Source organism: Panthera onca, chromosome B2 (genome assembly GCF_046562875.1).
Source record: "Panthera onca isolate mPanOnc1 chromosome B2, mPanOnc1 haplotype 2, whole genome shotgun sequence".
Taxonomy (NCBI): Eukaryota; Metazoa; Chordata; class Mammalia; order Carnivora; family Felidae; genus Panthera; species Panthera onca.
This window is the reverse complement of record NC_138343.1, coordinates 134,348,770-134,370,206: the sequence shown is the minus strand read 5'-3', so window position 1 is coordinate 134,370,206 and position 21,437 is coordinate 134,348,770. Positions and strand designations below refer to the sequence as shown.

At 43.8% G+C, this 21,437-nt stretch overlaps 1 protein-coding gene and 1 long non-coding RNA gene across 3 annotated transcripts in view; one reads left to right on the top strand and one right to left on the bottom strand.

Moving 5' to 3' along the window:
• Window positions 1–21,437, bottom strand: part of LOC145715509 (uncharacterized) — a 464,377-nt gene that overhangs the window by 371,058 nt on the left and 71,882 nt on the right. The gene's annotated exons all lie outside the window — the stretch shown is intronic.
• Window positions 1–21,437, top strand: part of LRP11 (LDL receptor related protein 11) — a 53,014-nt gene that overhangs the window by 22,534 nt on the left and 9,043 nt on the right. Inside the window, exons 3-5 of one of the 2 annotated variants that reach the window (XM_060616885.3) lie at window positions 1,904–2,045; window positions 8,108–8,233; window positions 9,604–9,810. In XM_060616885.3, coding sequence (XP_060472868.1) covers window positions 1,904–2,045; window positions 8,108–8,233; window positions 9,604–9,810 — 475 coding nt within the window. Of the gene's footprint in view, window positions 1–1,903; window positions 2,112–8,107; window positions 8,234–9,603; window positions 9,811–21,437 lie in introns of both variants that reach the window. The other variant, XM_060616884.3, reaches the window with a different exon arrangement.

Here is a 21,437-nt window from a genome sequence, read left to right as displayed (position 1 = left end):
TATGTGTGTGTACATATATATGTGTATGTATATATATATGTGTGTGTATATATATACACATATATATACCACATCTTCTTTATCCGTTCATCCATCGATGGACATTTGGGCTCTTTCCATACTTTGGCTATTGTTGATGGTGCTGCTATAAACATGGGGGTGCATGTGTCCCTTCGAAACAGCACACCTGTAATCCCATGGATAAATGCCTAGTAGTGTAATTGCTGGGTCGTAGGGTAGTTCTATTTTTAGTTTTTTGAGGAACCTCCATACTGTTTTCCAGAGTGGCTGCACCAGCTTGCATTCCTAGCAGCTGATAGTTCTAATAGGGCAACTCTCTGTACTCTTAAGTCTGGTAATGCATCAATGTAATAAGCCATGTAATGGTCAGAATTCATTTGTGGCAAATATCCAGACTAGTTCATTTAAGCAAAAAGGGATTTTTTCCTAGAAAATAGGACATTCAGCCATTATAATATCTTTGAGAGAGCTGAAAAATATAGTAGTTGGATTGAGCATCCAAAAATGACTCCCAAAATGACAACGTAGTACTGACCTCAGAAGCTATCACTCTTGCCATGATTGGGAGACTGCCTGAAAAATGGCAGAGGAGAATGGGGGTCAGGATGGGACCCTGGGTTTAGGGAGTAAGCAGAAGTCAAGTCCATCATGGTGATCATCAAGGAATAGCCAGGGAATTCAGACACAGAAACAGAAGCCAGGGAAGTCGAGAGTTCCAGAAGCCAGGAGTGGCTAACTTTGTAAAATGCAGTAAGACAGCCAGTGGAGGGGGAGTGGGAGAAGGCAAGGCTAACGAGTCTCATTGACCTTGACAACTTGGTGATCTTTGCTAGATCAGCTAATGAATTTTTCCAGCAGTTTCAGGGGAATGGTGAGGAAAGAAATCAGATGGGTGGGATAAAGAATAAATGGGAAATGAGCAAATGGAAGCAGCAAGTGCACCATGAACAAGACTTTGAAAGGTAAGTTGAAATGGGAAGGAGATAAGATTGTATGGCTGGGATGATCTTGGACTGTAGGGTTTTTTATTTGCTGTTGTTTTGTTTGGTTTTTTTTGGGTAGAGAGAAACTTGAGCATAGTGATAGCAGAGGCATTTGAAAGAGAAATTACTTGATGGTCAGTGTTCCAAAGGTCATAGGGGCGCCTAGGTGACTCAGTTGGTTGAGCGTCTGACTTCGGCTCGGGTCATGATCTTACGGTCCGCGGGTTCGGGCCCCGCGTCGGGCTCTGTGCTGCCAGCTTGGAGCCTGGAGCCTGCTTCAGATTCTATGTCTCTCTCTCTCTCTGCCCCTCCCCCGCTCATGCTCTGTCTCTCTCTCTCTGTCAAAAATAAATAAACATTAAAAAATTTTTTTAAAAATGTCATAGAGGGAAGGGGTCAAGGCCTAGATGGGGGAGTTGGCCTGGAGTGCAGGAGGGACAGCTCATCTTACTATGGCTGGGGGAAAGGAGCTGACAGCAGATACAGATACAGGTGCGTTCCCAGCATAGGAATGAGTGGTAGAAACATAATCATGGCCATAATTATGTCCTAATTTTCCTCTCAAAGTAGATGAGGTCACCTGCTGAGAAGGAAGGGACTAGATACTGGGTGTGGAGCTTGGAGAGTTACAGGTTTGGAACATCAACTGCTAAGGGCAAGTGAAAGACTATTGTTAGTCAAGGAGATTGTCAGCCCAGATAAAATTGAGAATTGTGAGTTCAGAGTAGGGCCACCTGCCCAAATGGTGCATGCTTTAGGATTTGCCTTCCTTGGCCGGGAGTGGACAGGTGGGACATGGGACTGTTCCAGGGGTAATGCTGATTTCCAGTTCAGGATGATACTGGACTCTGTGCCTCAGATCTCCTAACTACATGTGCTGTTTCCTGTTTGGGTGTCAGGTACCTCAGTCAGGAACCCTGAAGCTGTCCCACTTACGGGAAGGAACATATACCTTTCAGCTCACTGTGATGGACACTGCTGGGCAGAGAAGCTCTGACAACGTCTCAGTGACAGTGCTGCCCATGACCTTCTCCACAGGAGGTGAGAGGAAAGTCCTTCCTTTGCATTCACAATGGCCGACAGAAACCAGCTACTTACAGAAACATGGTATTGGATTAGCATTTTATATTCTTAAATTTTTTTTAACGTTTATTCATTTTTTGATAGAGACAGAGTGTGAGTGGGGGGGGGGGGGGGCAGAGAGAGAGGGAGACACAGAATCCGAAGCAGGTTCCAGGCTCTGAGCTGTCAGCACAGAGCCGGATGTTGGGCTCTGTCGCGGCCGGTGCGACAAACACCGAGGTCAGGGTCCTGAGGGTAGGGGAATGCAAGAAAAGAGAAGAGAAGAGAAAGTTTGGGAACAGGAGGGTCCCCTGGGCTGATGGCCCAAGTGACGGCTTTGTTGTTGCTGTACACAATCTTTTATAACCAGACTCTTATGGGTTAGGTCATTCTAAGAATAAACAGGTTTCACATAATTGCTGCCCACCAAAACATTTAGTTCTGTGTTTCTTGTGCATTTTCTAGACGGGTCACAAGACCTTGTTGATAAGATTGCTAGCAAAACACAATTCCCATGTTTGTTTCTATCTGACTCGGGGTAGAAAAAGGGAGGTAGCATTACTGCCAACACCTGCTTCAGGAATTAACTTTCTCAGCCTTGACAAGGCTTTCGTATGCCCTTGAGAGTGGGGGAATGGGAGGGGGAACCACCGGGTTGGCTTGAGTCAACGGGGAATGTTGCTCGACCCGGTCTCAGCCTGGCGCCGGGGCCTGGCCTCCCACATGAATGGGAGGGGGGACCACCGGGTTGGCTTGAGTCAACAGGGAACATTGCTCAACCCGGTCTCAGCCTGGCACCGGGGCCCGGCCCCCCACAGGGCTCGAACTTACGAACTGTGAGAACTGTGAACTTACGACCTGAGCCGAAGTCAGACGCCTAACCGACTGAGCCACCCAGGGGCCCCCACAACTGTTTACTTCTTAATTTTAACCAGAAATTAAGGTTTTTAAGGGTTAAGAATTCTAATATAAAGCTTAATAATGTTAAATAGTTTAAAATACGTTTATTTTAAAAAAAAACCCTTTTTTTAATGTTTATTTCTGAGACAGAGAGACAGAGCATGAGTGGGGGAGGGGCAGAGAGAGAGGGAGACACAGAATCCGAAGCAGGCTCCAGACTCTGAACTGACAGCACAGAGCCCGATGCAGGGCTCGAACTCAACGGACCATGAGATCATGACCTGAGCCAAAGTCGGATGCCCAACCAACTGAGCCACCCAGATGCCCCAGCATTTTATATTCTGACTTCATTCCATGGGCTCTTCCATTCCGTTTTTGGTTGTTGTTGAATTAAGAGTCTTTCCTAAACATATGACAATTTAAAACAAATTAAAATTTGTAAAGTGCATGTGTCAATTTAAAAGGACTATTTAGGGACGCCTGGGTGGCTCCGTCGGTTAAGTGTTCGACTTTGGCTGAGGTCATGATCTCACAGTTTGTGAGTTCGATCCCTATGTCGGGCTCTGTGCTGACAGCTCAGAGACTGGAGCCTGCTCTCTCTGCCCCTCTCAAAAATAAACATTAAAAAAAATACAATTTAAAAAAAAACCATAAAAGGACTATTTAGCTTTTTCTGCCCACAGGTCCTGTCCCCATGCTTCAATAAAAACACTATTGGGGCGCCTGGGTGGCTCAGTCGGTTAAGCGTCCGACTTTGGCTCAGGTCATGATCTCGCGGTCCGTGAGTTCTAGCCCCGCGTCGGGCTCTGGGCTGATGGCTCAGAGCCTGGAGCCTGCTTCAGATTCTGTGTCTCCCTCTCTCTCTCTGCCCCTCCCCTGTTCATGCTCTGTCTCTCTCTGTCTCAAAAATAAAAACATTTAAAAAAAATTTAAAAACACTATTGGGCAAAAAAAAAGGGCTAAAATTTTCCATGGACACGTTAACACAAATACTAATAATATAGCTTTACATACATGTGATGGTTCTCACTTTCAGTTGCACAATGTAAACTCATTCTTCTCATTTATCTATGTTTCTTACCTTCCCAAACATCTGCATTTCTAAGATTAGCTCATCAAGTTAAAAAATATATATATATACATATACATATATGTATATGGAACTTGAGAGCACAAAAGACATAGAGGTATTGCAGGGGGAAACCCCCCACAGTTCACTCCAGGGAGAGGTACAGAGATGCTGTGTATTTGAGGGTCTTGTCGTTCAGTCCGCAGACTCTGTCAGTGCGTGTGGGACCGCAGGGTGCACAGGAGCTGTGCGAGGCACTGGGCATACAGAGGTGCTCACCCGCGCCCACGTGGTGAGCCTTCACAGTCACTAACCATGGCTCCAGAAAACCCATCCTTCGCATGTCTTCGCCATCCCTGATAACTCAGTCAGTGGGAGAATAAGGGTAAAGAGATCAGAGAATGCCTGCATATGGCTGATCTTGTCTTCCAACCAACATAGGTCGGGATGCATATTGAAAATGAAGCAAGACTTGAGAATCCTAAGGACATGGCACCCCTGATAATTTGCCTTCCACAGGGACACAGAGCACAGTCGGTGTTCGGAATGTGACTGGCTGACTCCCCGTCCGGCCGAGGTTCCAGCCTCCCGTGAGGAAGGAGGCTGCTGCCTGTGGCCTGGTGTGACGCCAATTTCCTGCCCGCTGTTGCCCTCTGAAGCAGTGATGGCAAGTGAGAGGAGCCGTCCGGGTCAGGAGTCTGATCCCGCCCAGATTCCAGCAGGGCCGTTGATCTATGGCAGCTGCAAAGTAGAGCCAGACAGCTACTCAACACATTTTTGAGGGGTGCCTGTCTGGCTCAGCCAGAAAAACGTGTGACTCTTGATCTCTGGGTTTGAGCCCCACGTTGGGCATAGAGGTTACTAAAAAATAAACTTAAAAACATGTTTTTAGTACCTCGGTGTACTGGGCATGCACCAGGGCCATGGGAAACATGGCATCGGCCCCAGCCACTCCCTCCCTATGGAGGACCGCTGAACCCAGAGGGCTGTCCTGGGATCGAGTGCTCGCCTGGGCAAGAACCAAGTCAGGTGCCGATTATTGGAAGAAAGAGCTCATAGGAAGAAGGCATGGATATCCCCTTATCCCTATAGAAGTTTTAAAGGGATTTTGCTTTGTACAACCAAGGTGCCTGGGCAGGAGAGAGGGATAGAAGTGTGGGTACAAGCAGAGAGCTAACACTGCACCAGCCCAGTGTTTGCCTGGTTTCTTGACTTGGGCCAGTTTTCCAGGGCTCCAAAGATAAATTGCCAGTTGCACACTTCCGGCCTTTCTCCAAGATGACAAAATGTATCCGAAGTGGCAGAAAGTTATGTGCATCGCTTTTGATTACTGAAAGGCCACTGGAGTATAGATCTTATATATGGAACTTTTTATAGAAAATTAAGGGGCACCTGGGTGGCTCAGTTGGTTGGGCATCCGACTTCGGCTCAGGTCATGATTTCTCGGTCTGTGAGTTTGAGCCCCACATCGGGTTCTGTGCTGATAGCTCAGAGCCTAGAGCCTGCTTCAGATTCTGTCTCCCTCTCTCTCTCTGTCCTTCCCCCACTCACACTCTGTCTCTCTCGAAAGAAAGAAAGAAAGAAAGAAAGAAAGAAAGAAAGAAAGAAAGAAAGAAAGAAAAAGGAAGAAAGGAAGAAAGAAAAAAATTTAAAAGAATGGCTGTGTTATTAACTGCTATCTGGAATCACTCTCTGGCTAGATTGGAATAACATACTATGAATTAAAGTAATAAAACATCACACAGAGACATTGAAAACCAGAAATGGGGACAGAGAGGTGGTTCTCTCCCTTCTATTATAAATATATATTGGTCTTGCAGTTAATAACCCAGCTGTAATGGTAACCAGGGGTGGCACCATCTGGGAGACATAGGCAAGCATAGTACCCCTGCTGATGTGATAATTTGGGTGATCTTTGGATATAGAGGTTGCATGTTTTCAAGCTTTGAGAAAAATAATCTATTCAAATGCCAAGCCATCAAGCACTTCCAATATGATCTAGATCAGTGGTCTCCAAAGAGGATCCCCCCCCCCCCCACAGATAAAGACATTTGTAGGATGGGAAAGAAGACACCTGAACTTATATTTTTAGTAATTTTTAATCTCCTCCCTGAATTTTTAGTATATTTTATATCATGTTTAATATGTTAGTATCCTGGTACATGCATATTATTTTTAGATGGAGATGTGTGTTTATTACACTATATGCATAGTATACAACACTATATGTATTGATCAGATGTATGGTCAAAAAAATTTAGAGACCACTGATCTAGTAATAAATGGATACGTTCAAATATCAATCTATCTCCACAAGCTACCAGATAGTAAGTAAAACCTTGACATATTTAGGATTTTCATGTCATGAACTAAAAAATGTGAGCAGTAACTATATCCTGCTTGGTATTCAGGGTAACACAGTTTTCCTTCACTTTTCCTCCGAGTTCCTTTCCTGGAACCAAAGAAGATTCTCCTTTCCAGGCCCAAATTTTCAGTCATAACTGAGGCCCTTTGCTTCCTCTTCTTTCTCAGGAGCTTCTCCCACCATTTCTTCTCTTCTTCCTGGATCAAGGTATCTTCAAATTGCCTTGTACCCAGATAGACTCCTTTCCCAGGCCCTTGTTTAACTGCATGCAATGGAATATGTATCCAAGATTTCACTTGGACTCATATACTATGCTCAACCATTTGCCTCGGTGGATTATCATAATCTACCATTCTCCCGTGTCCTGAGAGAATTGTCTAGTTCCTTGTGTCCCTGGGAAATTAGGGAGTTCCTTATGACCTACGTCTAGCCTGATACCTTTACTCTGCATCAACCAGTGTCAAAGTCACCCAGTTGTTGTGTAGCTAAGTCTAGTAAAGTTGGCTTAATCTGGAGTAGGGGAATGCCTTTCAAGAAAATACATGTAGCTCCTTTACACTGTAGATTAAAAACTCCTAACAGCTTCAGGGGCGCCTGGGTGGCTTGGTCGGTTGAGTGTGTGTCTTTGGCTCAGGTCATGATATAGCGGTTTGTGGGTTCGATCCCCCCGTTGGGCTACATGCTAACAGTGCAGAGCCTGTTTGGGATTCTCTCTCCGCCCTTCTCCCACTTGTATGCATGCTTGCTCTCTGTCTCTCAAAATAAATAAATAAACTTAAAAAAAACAAAAAACAAACAAAAAACCCCTGGGGTGCCTGGTGGCTCAGTAGGTTAAGCATCCGACTTTGGCTCAGGTCATGGTCTCACAGTTCGTGAGTTCGAGCCCTGTGTTGGGCTCTGTGCTGACAGCTCAGAGCCTGGAGCCTGCTTCAGATTCTGTGTCTCCCTCTCTGTCTGCCCCTCCCCTGCTCACACGCATATGTGTGTGTGTGTGTGTGTGTGTGCAAAATTAAAAAAAATAAACATTATAAATGTTTATCTCAAAAATAAATAAACATTAAAAAAAAACTAACAGCTCCAAAAGGGAGACAATTTCATTATTTGAAGAAAATAAATTCATACCAGCCAGTAGCTAAAGATTGGGTTTATTCTTTATGGTGGTAGGGATGTATGGTAGTCAACAAATAGGGTTCAATAGTCGAAAGTTAATCTCAGTAAAAATGATCACTTAGAAAACAAGAATGCAAGACATAGCATGTCTAAAGACATGGCATGTATAAAATGGTGTCTCTAATAAAACACATTCAGCCAGCCAAATGCCATGCGGGGTGGGGGGCAGTGTTGGGGGCCCACAGAGTCGACGGGATGAACAAAGGAACGCAGAGTGAGACGTGAGGGAGCAAACCCGGGGCTGGCTGGGGAAGACCAGAGCTGCTGCTCGTCTGTTCCCACCTGGTAGGCAGCGCTGGCCTGGAGAACGGCCCCGCGACCAAGAGCCCATGTGATGCCTCAGAGTTAAGTCAGGGGGTCAAGGAGGCACCCCTTTCTCGCAACCTGTTGCTCCAGCTCAGACTGTTGGTGTCTGCCCCATTATGTGCATCTCTCTCCCCCAAAATGTTCCATGTACATTTAGTCTTACTTAATTATGACACAGCGAAGCGTTGACGATATGGCAACTCCTGTGACTTGAGACTTGTTCGCAAACAGGATGCTTGAACGTTTGCTCACGCTACCACTTCTCTTGTGACGACGGCTGCTGCATTGACATCATGCTGGCTTGCGATGGAGTGGAGCAGTGTCCTGACGGGTCCGATGAGGCTTTCTGTCATAATTGTGAGTCAGCTGCATGGCCTTTTCGGGCAAGGCGGGGAGACGGGATGTCTTTATTTTCACAATAAAATGCAAATTCAGTATTGTTCTTTTTCTGCCCAGTTTTAGGTATAACTTCATGTGAATAAGCTATGCCTTAAATTAAATGACCATTAACTATAAGTCTCTAATCTGAGTTGCAAATGTCAAATGTTTTATATTGCTTACCTTCTTCAAAATTTGCTTTGTTTTCTAAAAGACTCTTCCCCATCCTAAAAATGCTGTGAGGAATATGCTTTTAAAAAAACTAAAGTGAGGGGCGCCCGGGTGGCTCAGTTGGTTAAGTGGCCGACTTGGGCTCAGGTCATGATCTCGTTTGAGCCCCGCATCGGGCTCTGTGCTGACAGCTCAGAGCCTGGAGCCTGTTTCAGATTCTGTGTCTCCCTCTCTCTGACCCTCCCCCATTCATGCTCTGTCTCTCTCTGTCTCAAAAATAAATAAACGTTAAAAAAAAAAAACTAAAGTGAGTTAAGATTTTGTTTTGATAAATTTTTTAGAAAAAAATTTTTTTTCAATATCTATTTTTGAGAGAGAGACACACAGAGCACAAGCTAGGAGGGGCAGAGAGAGAGGAAGACACAGAATCTGAAGCAGGCTCCAGGCTCTGAGCTGTCAGCACAGAGTCCAAGGTGGGGCTCGAACTCACAAACCGTGAGATCGTGACCCAAGCTGAAGTCAGACAGATGCTTAAATGACTGAGCCACCCAGGCGCCCCTAGAAAAAATTGTGATGTACTAGGGTGTAGCTAAGTCAGGACTGTAAACCAGTCTTATAATGTCACCTACATACACAAAAGGGCACTGAAAGAAAGAAGAAAAACTGCTGGTTTTGAAGAAGGACGTAAATCTCAAAACCTTAGGCTTAAGCTTTGTTGTTGTTATTGTTTTAATTTTTTTAACGTTTATTTATTTTTGAGAGAGAGAGACAGGGCATGAGTCGGGGAAGGGGCAATGAGACAGAGGGAGACACAGAATCTGAAGCAGGCTCCAGGCTCTGAGCTGTCAGAGCAGAGCCCGATGCAGGGCTCAAACGCACAAACCACGAGAACATGGCCTGAGCCCAAATCGGACGCTTAACCACCTGAGCCACCCAGGCGCCCCTTAAGCTTTGTTTTTGTCAATTTATTTGTGACATTTAGAAAGCCAGTTATTGGAAGAAGAGAAAACAGTTTACCCATTTGAAAAGAAGAGAGTAATTTTTATGGGGCTCTAACATGGCTTAGATGGTTATTATTCGCAAGTATCCATGGCTTTGAATCTACTGCAAATTTAGTGCTTTTAATTACAGTTCAGAAAAGAAACCCAGCAGCTAACGGTAGCTCCTGTATCCTTCAGTGAGCCTTGACCGGAAGACGGTGACCCACACAGCAACCGCCCAGCCTAGAATCACAGGACCAATCAAAGATGTAGCAGGAGGCTCCTTCTTGGAAAAGTCCCACAAAGTGACTGTCCCAAACCAGCCACTGGTGGTATCAAACACAGAGAAGAGGAATCATTCCACTTTTGGAGGACCAGAGAGTCAGACTGATCCTGTGATGCCAGGTAAGGACCTCAACAGCTTTTCCGCAAACGGCCTCATTTCCTCCAGTGACGCTGGGCTCAAAATGAAGGTTATATTTGAAGAGTGTTACGGAAATAAAAGAAAGAAGAGAGTTAAAATGAAAACTGTGGCCAAAAAGGAAAAAAAAAAACAAACCCACCCCGTCTGACATTTGCACGGATTATTTATACTAAGGAACACCTACTAAATACATTCATACATTCATATATACTCCAGGGCTACCTGTACATTTATCAGTAAGTACGTTCGAATTAGGAAATTTCAACACCTGTGTTAAGAAAACAAATGCCCTACGTGTGAAATTTTAGGTTATTTTGAGATGAAGCAGCATAACCCTCTTCGCACTAAGCTAGTGAACGTAAGTAAAGAGAATCTATATCATATTGAAATGGTTGCTTGTGGGGCGCCTGGGTGGCTCAGTCGGTTAAGCGTCTGACTTCGGCTCAGGTCATGATCTCACAGTTCGTGAGTTCGAGCCCTGCGTCGGGCTCTGTGCTGACAGCTCAGAGCCTGGACCCTGTTCACATTCTGTGTCTCCCTCTCCCTCTCTGTCTCTCTCTCTCTCTCTGCCCCTTCCCTGCTCATGCTCTGTGTCTCTCTGTCTCAAAAATAAATAAACATTAAAAAAATTAAAAAAAAAAAAGAAATGGTTGCTTGTGCGAGCACTTCAGTCCTATGCTCCCAATTAACGAAATCTGTAACTTTTTTGTTTTCACTAATAAGGCTAATAAGAATCTTGTCTACGTTCACACTGCTGAAACATTAACATTCTGTCATCTTAAATTTGTTTTTGCACATTTGTATTGTTTGTGACAAGAGACAGAAATATAGAATATCACATTTCTGTACGCCTTTGTAAATGTCTTTTCAGTACTCAAACTCTGCATACCTTGTACAGAAATAATCTGTCGCTACTTTAATAACTTCTTTATGAAATTATTTTGTTCTATGCAGAAGATGCAAATAATAAAAAAGGAAAATAATTTAAAATACCACTCTTTACTGAAAACAACTTTTGGTATTTTGGTATATTTTTTTCTAGTCTTGTTTATCTAATGTTTAGTTTTTTTCATATATTCTTTTTTTTAATGTTTATTTATTTTTGAGGGAGAGAGAGAATGTGAGCGTGCACACGCGGGTAAGAGCACGAGTCGCGGAGGGGCAGAGAAAGGGAGACACAGAATCTGAAGTTGGCTCCAGGTTCTGAGCTCTCAGCAGAGCCCCACGCGGGGCTCAAACCCATGAACTATGACATCATGACCTGAGCCGAAGTCAGATGCTTAACTGACTGAGCCACCCAGGCACCTCATCTACTGTTTAGATTTTAAGTGTATCTGTACAGATATGTCCACAGAAATATTCCATGAAGGGTTTTCTTCTGGACAGTTTAGACTAGGTGCTTTCAAATGCCTAAGCTGGGTCTATACCTTTGTTAGTACTGCCACCTAATGGGTAAATCAGCCCATGTAGCAAAACTCACCATTAATATTCTGTTGCATTTTTTCTGGTCACTTTCATTTATACACATACATGCACACATTTATTCACTTTTTATCTTAGCATAATTAATATACAGTGTTATAGTTTCAGGCATACGATATAATGATTTAGCAATTCTATGCATTGCTCCCTGCTCATCATGATAAGTTTACTCTTAATCCCCTTCACCAACTTCACCCATCCCCCAGCCAGTTCCCCTCCCTCAACCACCAGTTTGTTCTCTGTATTTAAGTCTGTTTTTGTTTTTGTTTCTTTTTTTCTTTGTTCACTTGTTTTGTTTCTTAATTTCCACATATGAGTGAAATTGTATGGTATTTGTCTTTCGCTGACTTATTTCACTTAGCATTATACTCTCTGGGTTCATCCATGTTGTTGCAAATGGCAAGATTTTGTCCTTTTATGGCTGAGTAATATTCCATTACACACACACACACACACACACACACACACACACGTCTTTATCCATTCATCTATGGAGGGGCACTTGTGTTCCTTCCATATCTTGGCTATTGTAAATAATGCCGCAGTAAACAGGGACACATGTATCTTTTCAAATTAGTGTTTTGTTTTCTTTGGGTAAATACCCAGTAATGGAATTACTAGATCATATGGTAATCTATTTTTAATTTTTTGAGGAACTTCCATATTGTTTTCCACAGTGACTTTACCAGTTCATGTTCCCAGCAATGGAATATGAAGATTCCTTTTTTAACGTGTCCTCATCAACACTTGCTATTACTTATCTTTTTTGTTTTTAGCCATTCTGACATTGTGATTTTGATTTACATTTTCCTGATGATTAGCTATGTTGAACATCTTTCCATGGGTCTGTGGTTCACTTGTATGTCTTCTATGGGAATATGTCTATTCTGCCCATTTTTAATCAGATTCTTTGTGGGCTTTTGGGGAAGGGTGTTAGGCTTATTAAGTTCTTTATATATTTTGGATTTTAACCCATTACTTGATATATCATTCACAAATACCTTCTCCCATTCAGTAAGTTGCCTTATCATTTTGTTGATGGCTTCATTTGCCATGAAAAGCTTTTTACTTTGGTGTAGTCCTAATACTTTTATTTGTTTGTTTGTTTTTCCTCTTGCCTAAGGAAACACATCTAGTAAAATGTTTCTATAGCTAGCGTTAAAGATATTACTGCCTATGTTTTCTTCTAGGAGTTTTATGGTTTCGGGTCTCACATTTAGGTCCTTAATCCATTTTGAGTTTATTTTTGTGTATGGTGTAAGAAAGTGGTCCAGTTTCAATCTTTTGCATGTGGCTGTCCAGTTTTCCCAACACCATTAATTGAAAAGACTGCCTTTTCCCCATTGTATATTCTTGCTTCCTTTGACCGTATAGTTGTAGGTTTATTTCTGGATTTTCTATCCTGTTCCATTGATCGATGTGTCTATTTTTGTGCTCATACCATACTGTTTGGATTACTGCAGCGTTGTAGTGTATCTTGAAATCTGGGATTATGATACCTCCAGCTTTGTTCTTCTTTCTCACGTTTGCTTTGGTTATTTGGGATCTTCTTTGATTTTATATAAATTTTAGGATTATTTGTTATAGTTTTGTGGAAAATGTTATTGGTATTTTGAGAGGATTGCATTAAATCTGTAGATTGCTTTGGGTAGTATAGACATTTTAGCAATATTTGTTCTTCCAGTCCATGAGCGTGGTGTATCTTTCCATTTGTTTGTGTCAGTTTCAGTTTCTTTCTTCAGTGTTTTATAGTTATTGGAGTTTAAGTCTTTTACCTCCCTGATTAAGTTTATTCCTAAGTATTTTATTCTTTTTGGTGCAATTATAAATGGGATTTTTTTCCTTAATTTCTCTTCCTACTACTTCATTATTAGTATTTATAAATGCAACAGATTTTTGTATATTAATTTTGTATCCTGCAACTCTACTGAATTCATTTATCAGTTCTAATAGTTTTTTGGACATTTATTCACTTTTAACAAATTAGGAACACATTATGTTTATGAAACTTTTCTTTTTCTCAGGAGTATTTATGTGTGTTATTACATGCCCATCAAAGACCAAAACTTCTTTCTCAGTGTTTATTTCTTTGAGGGGGGGAGGGGCAGAGAGAGGGGGATGGCAGGATCCAAAGCAGGCACTTCACTGATAGCAGCAAGCTCCATGTGGGGCTTGAACTCACAAATAGAAAGACCGTGAGCCAAAGTTGGACGCTTAACCACCCAGGAACCCCCAAAACAAAAACTTTAAAAAAAATTTTTTTTAATGTTTATTTATTTTTGAGAGAGAGACAGAGACAGAGTGTGAGTGGGGGAGGGGCAGAGAGAGAGGGAGACACAGCATCTGAAACAGATTCCGGGTTCAGAGCTGTCAGCACAGAGCCCGACGTGCGGCTCGAACTCATGAACTGTAAGGTCATGACCTGAGTCAAAGTTGGACGCTCAACAGACTGAGCCACGGCAGGTGCCCCAAAAACAAAAACATTTTTAAGAAACAAAGCAAACAAACAAAAAAGGAAACAAACAAAAGGACTCCTAAATACAGAGAACACGCTGATAGGTGCTAGAAGGGAGGTGGTTGGGGAAATGGATGGAAAAAGAAATAAAAGCCTGGAGCCTGCTTCTGATTCTGTGTCTCCCTCTCTCTCTGCCCCTCTCCCGCTTGCACTCTGTCTCTCTGCCTCTCTCTGTCTCTGTCTCTGTCTCTCTCTCTCTGTCTTAAAAATAAATAAAAATGTTAAAAAAAAAATTTTTTTTAAATGCATCACCAGAGCGCCTGGGTGGCTCAGTCATTTGGGCCTCCGTCTCTTGATTTCGGCCCAGGTCATGGTCTCATGGTTTGTGAGTTTGAACCCCGGGTCAGACTCTGTGCTGACAGCGTGGAGCCTGCTTGAGATTCTCTCTCTTCCTCTCTCTCTCTGCCCCTCCTCTGCTCTCTCTCAAAATAAACAAACATTTAAAAAACTAATAAAATAAATAAATAAATAAAAATGCATTCCTATTTGTGACCTGTGCCTGGATTTTACAAGGATCATCAGCTAATATAATAAGGACAAGTTGAATTTTCTGCCACTTCCTTCCCCTACAGGCATCTCGTAAGGATAAAAAACTTAACTCACTGAAGATATGTTAAAGAGATATATCATTAATACTGATAATATAGTACAGAAAGTAATGAGATGCGGTTTTTCACCTGTCACATTGGCAAGGTGAAAAGCTATTATTACGTTGCCAATAATATGGAGCCAATAGTATGGAGCACAGAGAAACAAGACTCAGGCGCTCTTGGTGGGACTGAACCCAGTACAATCTTCTAGAGGGCAGTTTCTGAAGCATTGAATCTGTATGTGCCCTGATTCAGTTATCCCACACTTGGGAATTCATCCCAAGCGTGTTACTAAGGATAAAATTAAGGACTTGTGCAAATATCCAGTCACACAGTGAATGTCCGCTCGCCCGCTCAGAGCCGCGGTGGTGCCTGTGTTTGTTCAGCACGCAGTGACTCAATGGCTGAACTGTTGTGAGATGTGGCTGCATCTGTAGGGCCTGTTCCCTGTGCGGCCCAAGTCATTTATTAACAAGGCTGTCCTCTTTCTATCGGAGCTGGCCGGAGGAAAGAAATCAGATGTCCAGCACTGCAGAGTGCTCGAAAAGTGGTGTATCCACATTCACAGTGAATCCTTTTTTTTATTATTATTAAAAAATATTTTTTTAACGTTTATTTATTTTTGAGAGAGAGAGAGTGCACGCTCATGCGTGCACCCACAAGTGAGGGAGGGGCGGAGAGAGGGAGACAGAGGGTCCAAAGCAGGCTCGTGAGCGAGGAGCCTGAAGTGGGGGCTCGAATTCACGAATTGTGAGCTCAGGACCTGAGCTGAAATCAAGAGTAGGCCGCTTAACCAAGCCACCCAGGCACCCCTTGAATCCATTTTTTTGGAAGTTGAGAATTCATGTCCAGCCCGGCAGGTCAACCAAGTTCTTTAAGGAGCCAAACTGAAGCATGGACTTGGGAGAATGCCTGGTCTCTGTATGGACACATGGGGTTCTGCCGGCACTGTCTCCGATTTCCCTGCTAAACATGCCAAAGCCTCACTGTTTCACTTCTCTCCGGAGGTAGCCAGAGTGAGCACCTGCGACCTTCACATCGTTATGGGAGGTGTTTTATCCAGAGAGGCTATCCTTATAAAGGATACTCAAAAGAGTTTTTTCATGTGCCCTGTATTTTTCATGGCTATTTCATTTTTGTGTTCTGCTGGACTGTCTCTTCTTATTGGGAAGCCATTCTGAACTTACGAAATAACATGTCTGGGAAGGTAGTTTGAATTTGTTGAAGCCTGATGAATAACATTATGCTCCCACATGATGGCAGGAATCAACTGTTTCCTCAGATGAATGGATCTTGTCCTAGTATAATCCAGAACATTTCCTGAAGAGAGCTCCTTCTTACCTACTCTGTTGACAAGCGGTGTGGTCTACCAGTGAAGAGTGAGAAAGAACGATTCTGTTGTCTGTGTTAGTTGGCAGGTGGTCACAGGAAGCCATAGTACATTCTGGGAGGCAGGCCCGTATTGTAATCACTTTTCTAGCTAGTATTTCCACCTTCCTTCCAGAACATGCTTGCATGTGCAGTGGTGACTGAAAATAAATTTAAAGCAACTTCTGTCCAGCTTCCAACTCCTTCTGTGAGTGCATGGCTATGCATGGTACACGTTAACACAATAGGTCATTCAGAAGAGGGAAAAAATAATTTCCTAAGACATTAACTTTTCTTTTTTTTTTTTTTTTTTAATTTTTTTTTTTCAACGTTTTTTATTTATTTTTGGGACAGAGAGAGACAGAGCATGAACGGGGGAGGGGCAGAGAGAGAGGGAGACACAGAATCGGAAACAGGCTCCAGGCTCCGAGCCATCAGCCCAGAGCCTGACGCGGGGCTCGAACTCACAGACTGCGAGATCGTGACCTGGCTGAAGTCGGACGCTTAACCGACTGCGCCACCCAGGCGCCCCGACATTAACTTTTCTAAAAGGATCATTACCAAAATGAGTTATTTGCAGAAGCAAATTCCATCTTTGTCTCGTTTGTTCTGACTTGCCACTCTGGGGAGAGCCTATGATAGCACGTGTGGAATGAAGCATTTCTCTATGGTGTTCCATACGTTGGTGTCCAGGAAAAGTGAATCAGGCAGTCTGGAAATGACAGTGAATTCCTCCCTGAAATGTAGAAAACAGAAATTCACATTTCAAATACCAACTCGGGCAGGGCACGTCCCCTGGAAATTCTAGAGTCTGTGGCAACTGTGGCTTCTTAAGTCTCCTGTGTGTACTGTCCTCTCCCTAATGCCTGAGCTCGCCCACCTCCCACAGCACTGGCTTCCTCTCCCCAGGAGTGAGGGCATTTAAGAAAATACTCTTCACATTTGACAACTGAAGATCCAGAACGAATATGTTTACTTTCAAATGAACCCATCTCCAAGGCAAGATCCCCTTTCTAAGTACAATTAACCTATTTCTCTGCTGCATCCTTAATAGAGAGCTTTATCTCAGACTTCCTAAGGAAATATTTCAATTTGTGATTTTGCCTAGTTATTTTTGATTTGCCTGGATATGAGTAAATGGATACAGTATAAACTCTTAAGTTCTTGGATCTGTGACTTTGAGAGCAGTTTGGTTCAGTAGAAAAGCTCCTGCTCTGGGTGCCCGGGTGTCTCGGTCGGTTGAGCATCTGACTTCAGCTCAGGTCATGATCTCGCGGTCTGTGAGTTTGAGCCCCACGTTGGGCTCTGTGCTGACAGCCCAGAGCCTGGAGCCTGTTTCGGATTCTGTGTCTTCCTCTCTCTCTGCCCTCCCCTCTCATGCTGTCTCTGTCTCTCTCTCAAAAATAAATAAACATTAAAGAAAATATTTTTTAAAAAAGAAAGACAAGCTCCTGCTGTGGGTCGGTCCTGGGTTCTAATCCCAGCACCACCTGGTACTAGTGTCCAGGTAATTAACTTCTCCGAACTGTGTTTCCTTGCTTGAAAGAGGATAATCATATCTTCTCACAGTGTTGCTATACGTAGTGCGTGAGATATCGTACGTAAATATAATTTATGTCTCTCAGTAACTGTTAGTGCTAGATGAATTTTCGCTGGAGCACTCACTAGGAAACTCAGGTAAGAGAGCTACAAGCTTACAAGATAGTTAATTCTAATAAAAAATAGAAATAGCGCAGTGGTGGTCCCAGTACTGAGTTTCTCTTCAGAATTAAGGTGAAGAATCTCTCATCTTTGGTGGAAAGATGGGGTGGGGGAGGGGATTGTGAATGTGGTTATTTCGTATTTTTACATTGGATAGAAGACAAACGAGTTAATCCTCTGAAAAGAATTGGACGTTGGTAAATTTCAGTGTTTTTATTCCTGGCTCATTATTTTTAAAAAGTAGGACATGAATTCCCAGCCATGTGATCTTCCCACTTCCAGATTTATTATTGGAAATAGTACTTACTGAGTGCCTGTCACTGTGGACTTCTTTGGTCTTTTTTTCTCCCCCCTAGTTTATTTATTTATTTTGAGAGAGAAAGAAAGCACAGTAGGGGCAGAGAGAGAGAGAGAGAGAGAGAGAGAGAGAGAGAGAGAGGCAGGGAGAGAGAATCCCAAGCAGGTTCTGCACTGCCAGCCCAGAGCTCAACACAGGGCTTGAACTCACAAACTGTGAGATCAGGACCTGAGCCGAAACCAAGAGCCGACGCTCAACCGACTGAGCTACCCAGGCGCCCCTGCTTCTTTGGTCTTAATAGCAACCTGGTGATATGCAGAAATCATTAGCAGCATTTTATGGATGAAGACACTGAGTCACAGAGAAGTGAAGAACTCAGACTGGGTCACACAGCTAGGAAGTGATAAAGCCAGAATTTAACTCAGCGGTCTAACCCCAGCCCCAAGGGGATGATGGCTTCGGCAGCAAGCCTCACAGTGTTCAAGGATCTTTTCTCTTAGCTACAGAGACAGGAAGCAGCTACAGTTCCCTTAAGACCTGCTTGTATGGTATTTTATGTTAGGGCATTAGAAGCTCAGAAGGACGAGAATCTGGGGGCACCTGGGTGGTTCAGTCGGTTGAGCAACGAGCTCTGTATTTCGGCTCAGGTCATGATCTCACGGTTCAAGAGATTGAGCCCCACGTCAGTGCAGGGCCTGATTGGGAGTCTCTCTCCCTCTCTCTCTGCCCCTCCTGTGCACACTCTCACTCTCTCTCTCTCTCTCTCTCAAAATAAATAAATAAGCTTTAAAAAAAGGGAAGACATCTGTAGTCAGGATTGGCTACTTGTAGATCTGCGTTATGACTTTCATGGACCTATTAAAAAAAACCCCGAAATATTGAACTTTATGACTGTGTTGGTGTAGAGATTAATATAACACAGGCTACATTCACTATTATATATGCATTATTATTATTATTGTTATTATTATTATATCCATTGTTCTCTTGTGATTTTTTTTTAATGTTTATTTAATTTTGAGAGAGAGAGAGAAAGAGTACGAGCAGGGGAGGGGTAGAGAGAGAGAGAGAGGAAAACACAGAATCGAAAGCAGGCTCCAGGCTCCAAGCTATCAGCACAGAGCCCAACGCGGGGCTTGAATTCACGAACCATGAGACCATGACCTGAGCCAAAATTGGACACTTAACCAACTGAGCCACCCAGGCACCCCTGTTTTCTTGTGATTTTAAGAGAAATTAAACTGAAACATTTTTGCAAGCCCCAGGTTCGATGCCCATTGTGCCTGGTGGACAGGTGGCCCCCACCTGTGATAGGCATGGACATTCTGCTACGCTGTGAAGAATGGGCAGAAAGAGTTTGAATACATGGAAAACAAGGGCTCTAATTAATAGCCTGAGAAAATGGGTTTGAGAGTGACAATTATTGAAGCAGGAGATCCCAGCTACCCAAAGTGAAGGGAGTTTGCCGGGCATAGAGGGCAATATGGAGAACCTTGAAAGCCCTGCTGAAGCATCTGGACGGGTGGAATCAAGGAGAGGAACAGGGCACCTGAGTGGCTCAGTCGGTTGAGTGTCCAACTTCGGCTCAGGTCATGATCTCGTGGTTTGTGGGTTTGAGCCCCGTGTGGAACTTTGTGCTGACAGCACAGAGCCTGCTTCTGATTCTCTATCTCCCTCTCTTTCTGACACTCCCCCACTCATGCATGTGCTGTCTCTCTCTCTCTCTCTCCCTCTCTCTCTCTCTCTCTGTCTCAAAAATAAACATAAGAAAATTTTTTTTAAAAAAAGGAGAGTAAGAAAATTTGGTCTCTAAAGCCAGTCGAAGAAGGATCAATATCCATCCATAATAAAGCTTTCATCCATTCATGGCAAAATGAGAAAAATAAGGACAATGCAGGAAGTTTTTTTTTACAAGACTACATTCATTCAATTCAAAGAGCTATCCTTTTTATGTATTAAACTCTTCATGTTTTCTGGGTTACACATTTCCTTACTTTATAATGAGGTGAAGGCAATGGCCTTTTTTTTTAAATTTTTTTTTAATGTTTATTTTTGAGAGAGACAGAGACAGAATGTAAGTAGGTTAGGGGCCGAGAGAGAGGCAGACACAGAATCCAAAGCAGGCTCCAGGCTCCAAGTTGTCAGCACAGAGCCCGACGCGGGGCTCGAACCCACGAGCTGTGAGATCATGACCTGAGCCGAAGTCGGACGCTCAACCGACTGAGCCACCCAGGCGCCCCCGGCAATGGCCTTCTTAAATGGCCATTTCTTTTACTGTCTTTATTTGGCAAAATAAAAAATTGACCCTAACTTGGCCCCAAAAATCATTTTGAATTTTGGATTGATCCACAAAATCCAAAGGTGTTGGAATCAGCTTGCCGTGTGGAGGACAGCCCGGGCTCTCGATGGCCCCAGGGCCCCAGCAGCCCCATGGCTTCAATGCAGTATCCCTGTCCCCATCCTGCTGGGAAAGGTCTCCAGCTCCAGGCAGCAATCCCTTTGTCCGTGAGCCGAGCAGTCCCAACACCTGGCGGCCCGCCACAGTAAGAGCCGTTCCCTGGCTGGCTCTGCCCGGTGCCTCCCCGGGGTCACTCTCTTACGGTCTCCCACTGCCTGCTCTTCTTCCGTTCCCTCCCCTCGCCGTTCTGGTTGGGAGGGGGCTTCCAGCACTACAGTCCAGTGGACAGTGATAGCAATCAGCCTGCAAGGTAACTCTGATTCTCTGGCCCACGAGAAATTGCTCCTGCCTTACTCGCATCTCTCATTCTCTTCGGGCCCGCGGTTTATGGAGGACAGCCCAAGTTACTGGCTATCTGCAGGTGGCGTGTATGGTGCCTTTTAGAGTAACGTGGCAAAGCACGGCAGAAGGTAGGGAGCCTGCCTTGGCCTTGGCCGTGAGAAGCAAATGTGGGTTAACCTCCTTGCACTGATTTGCTGAGCGAGTGGGGATGAGGGGCCTTTGCAGACGTGTTCCAGTAGCAATGTCTGCACGCAGAGTGCTTGAGTGAAAGGTGACAGAGACCTAAGGCTGTGGCAGTTGAGGACAGAGAAGAGGCACCGTAGTCGAGGATATTTCAGAGTGTCGTGGACATGGCCTGTGTGATTCAGCTACTGATGGCTTGCAGGGCTGAGTGAAAAGGAACTTGAAGGATGCCTTAATGAAACACACGCATTTGCAGTCCCTTCTCTTTAACAGCACAAGCACGTGACTGCAACCATCTCTTCAAGTCCTGGCTTTCTGGCCCTAGTAGGTACCTGCAATAACTTTATAATTTTCCATCATCCTGTTGAGTTTTGTGATCCTTAGTAAATCCAGGCATATCACTTAGTACAGATTCCGAAGAGTTTTATAAATGCTACCTTTAAGTAGCCTTATTTCAGCTGCAGGGGTTGCGAACAGATCTGTTGATGACATAGGAGTAAAGAAGCTTTAAGCTTTTGCTTCTCAGTAGAATTCCTCATGTCAGCTCATCCGTTCTATTTACTGTCACTGAGGATTATATTATCCCCCAGGCTCACTTGAGATCACACCATAGCACGAGGGCAACTCCATTAGCTTAATCATCATCTTGTCAACTTTAATAAGCACACAAATGCTGTAAATTCCCGGATGGGAAATGATTCGGTGGTACGGCCATGGCTTATCAGACCTGG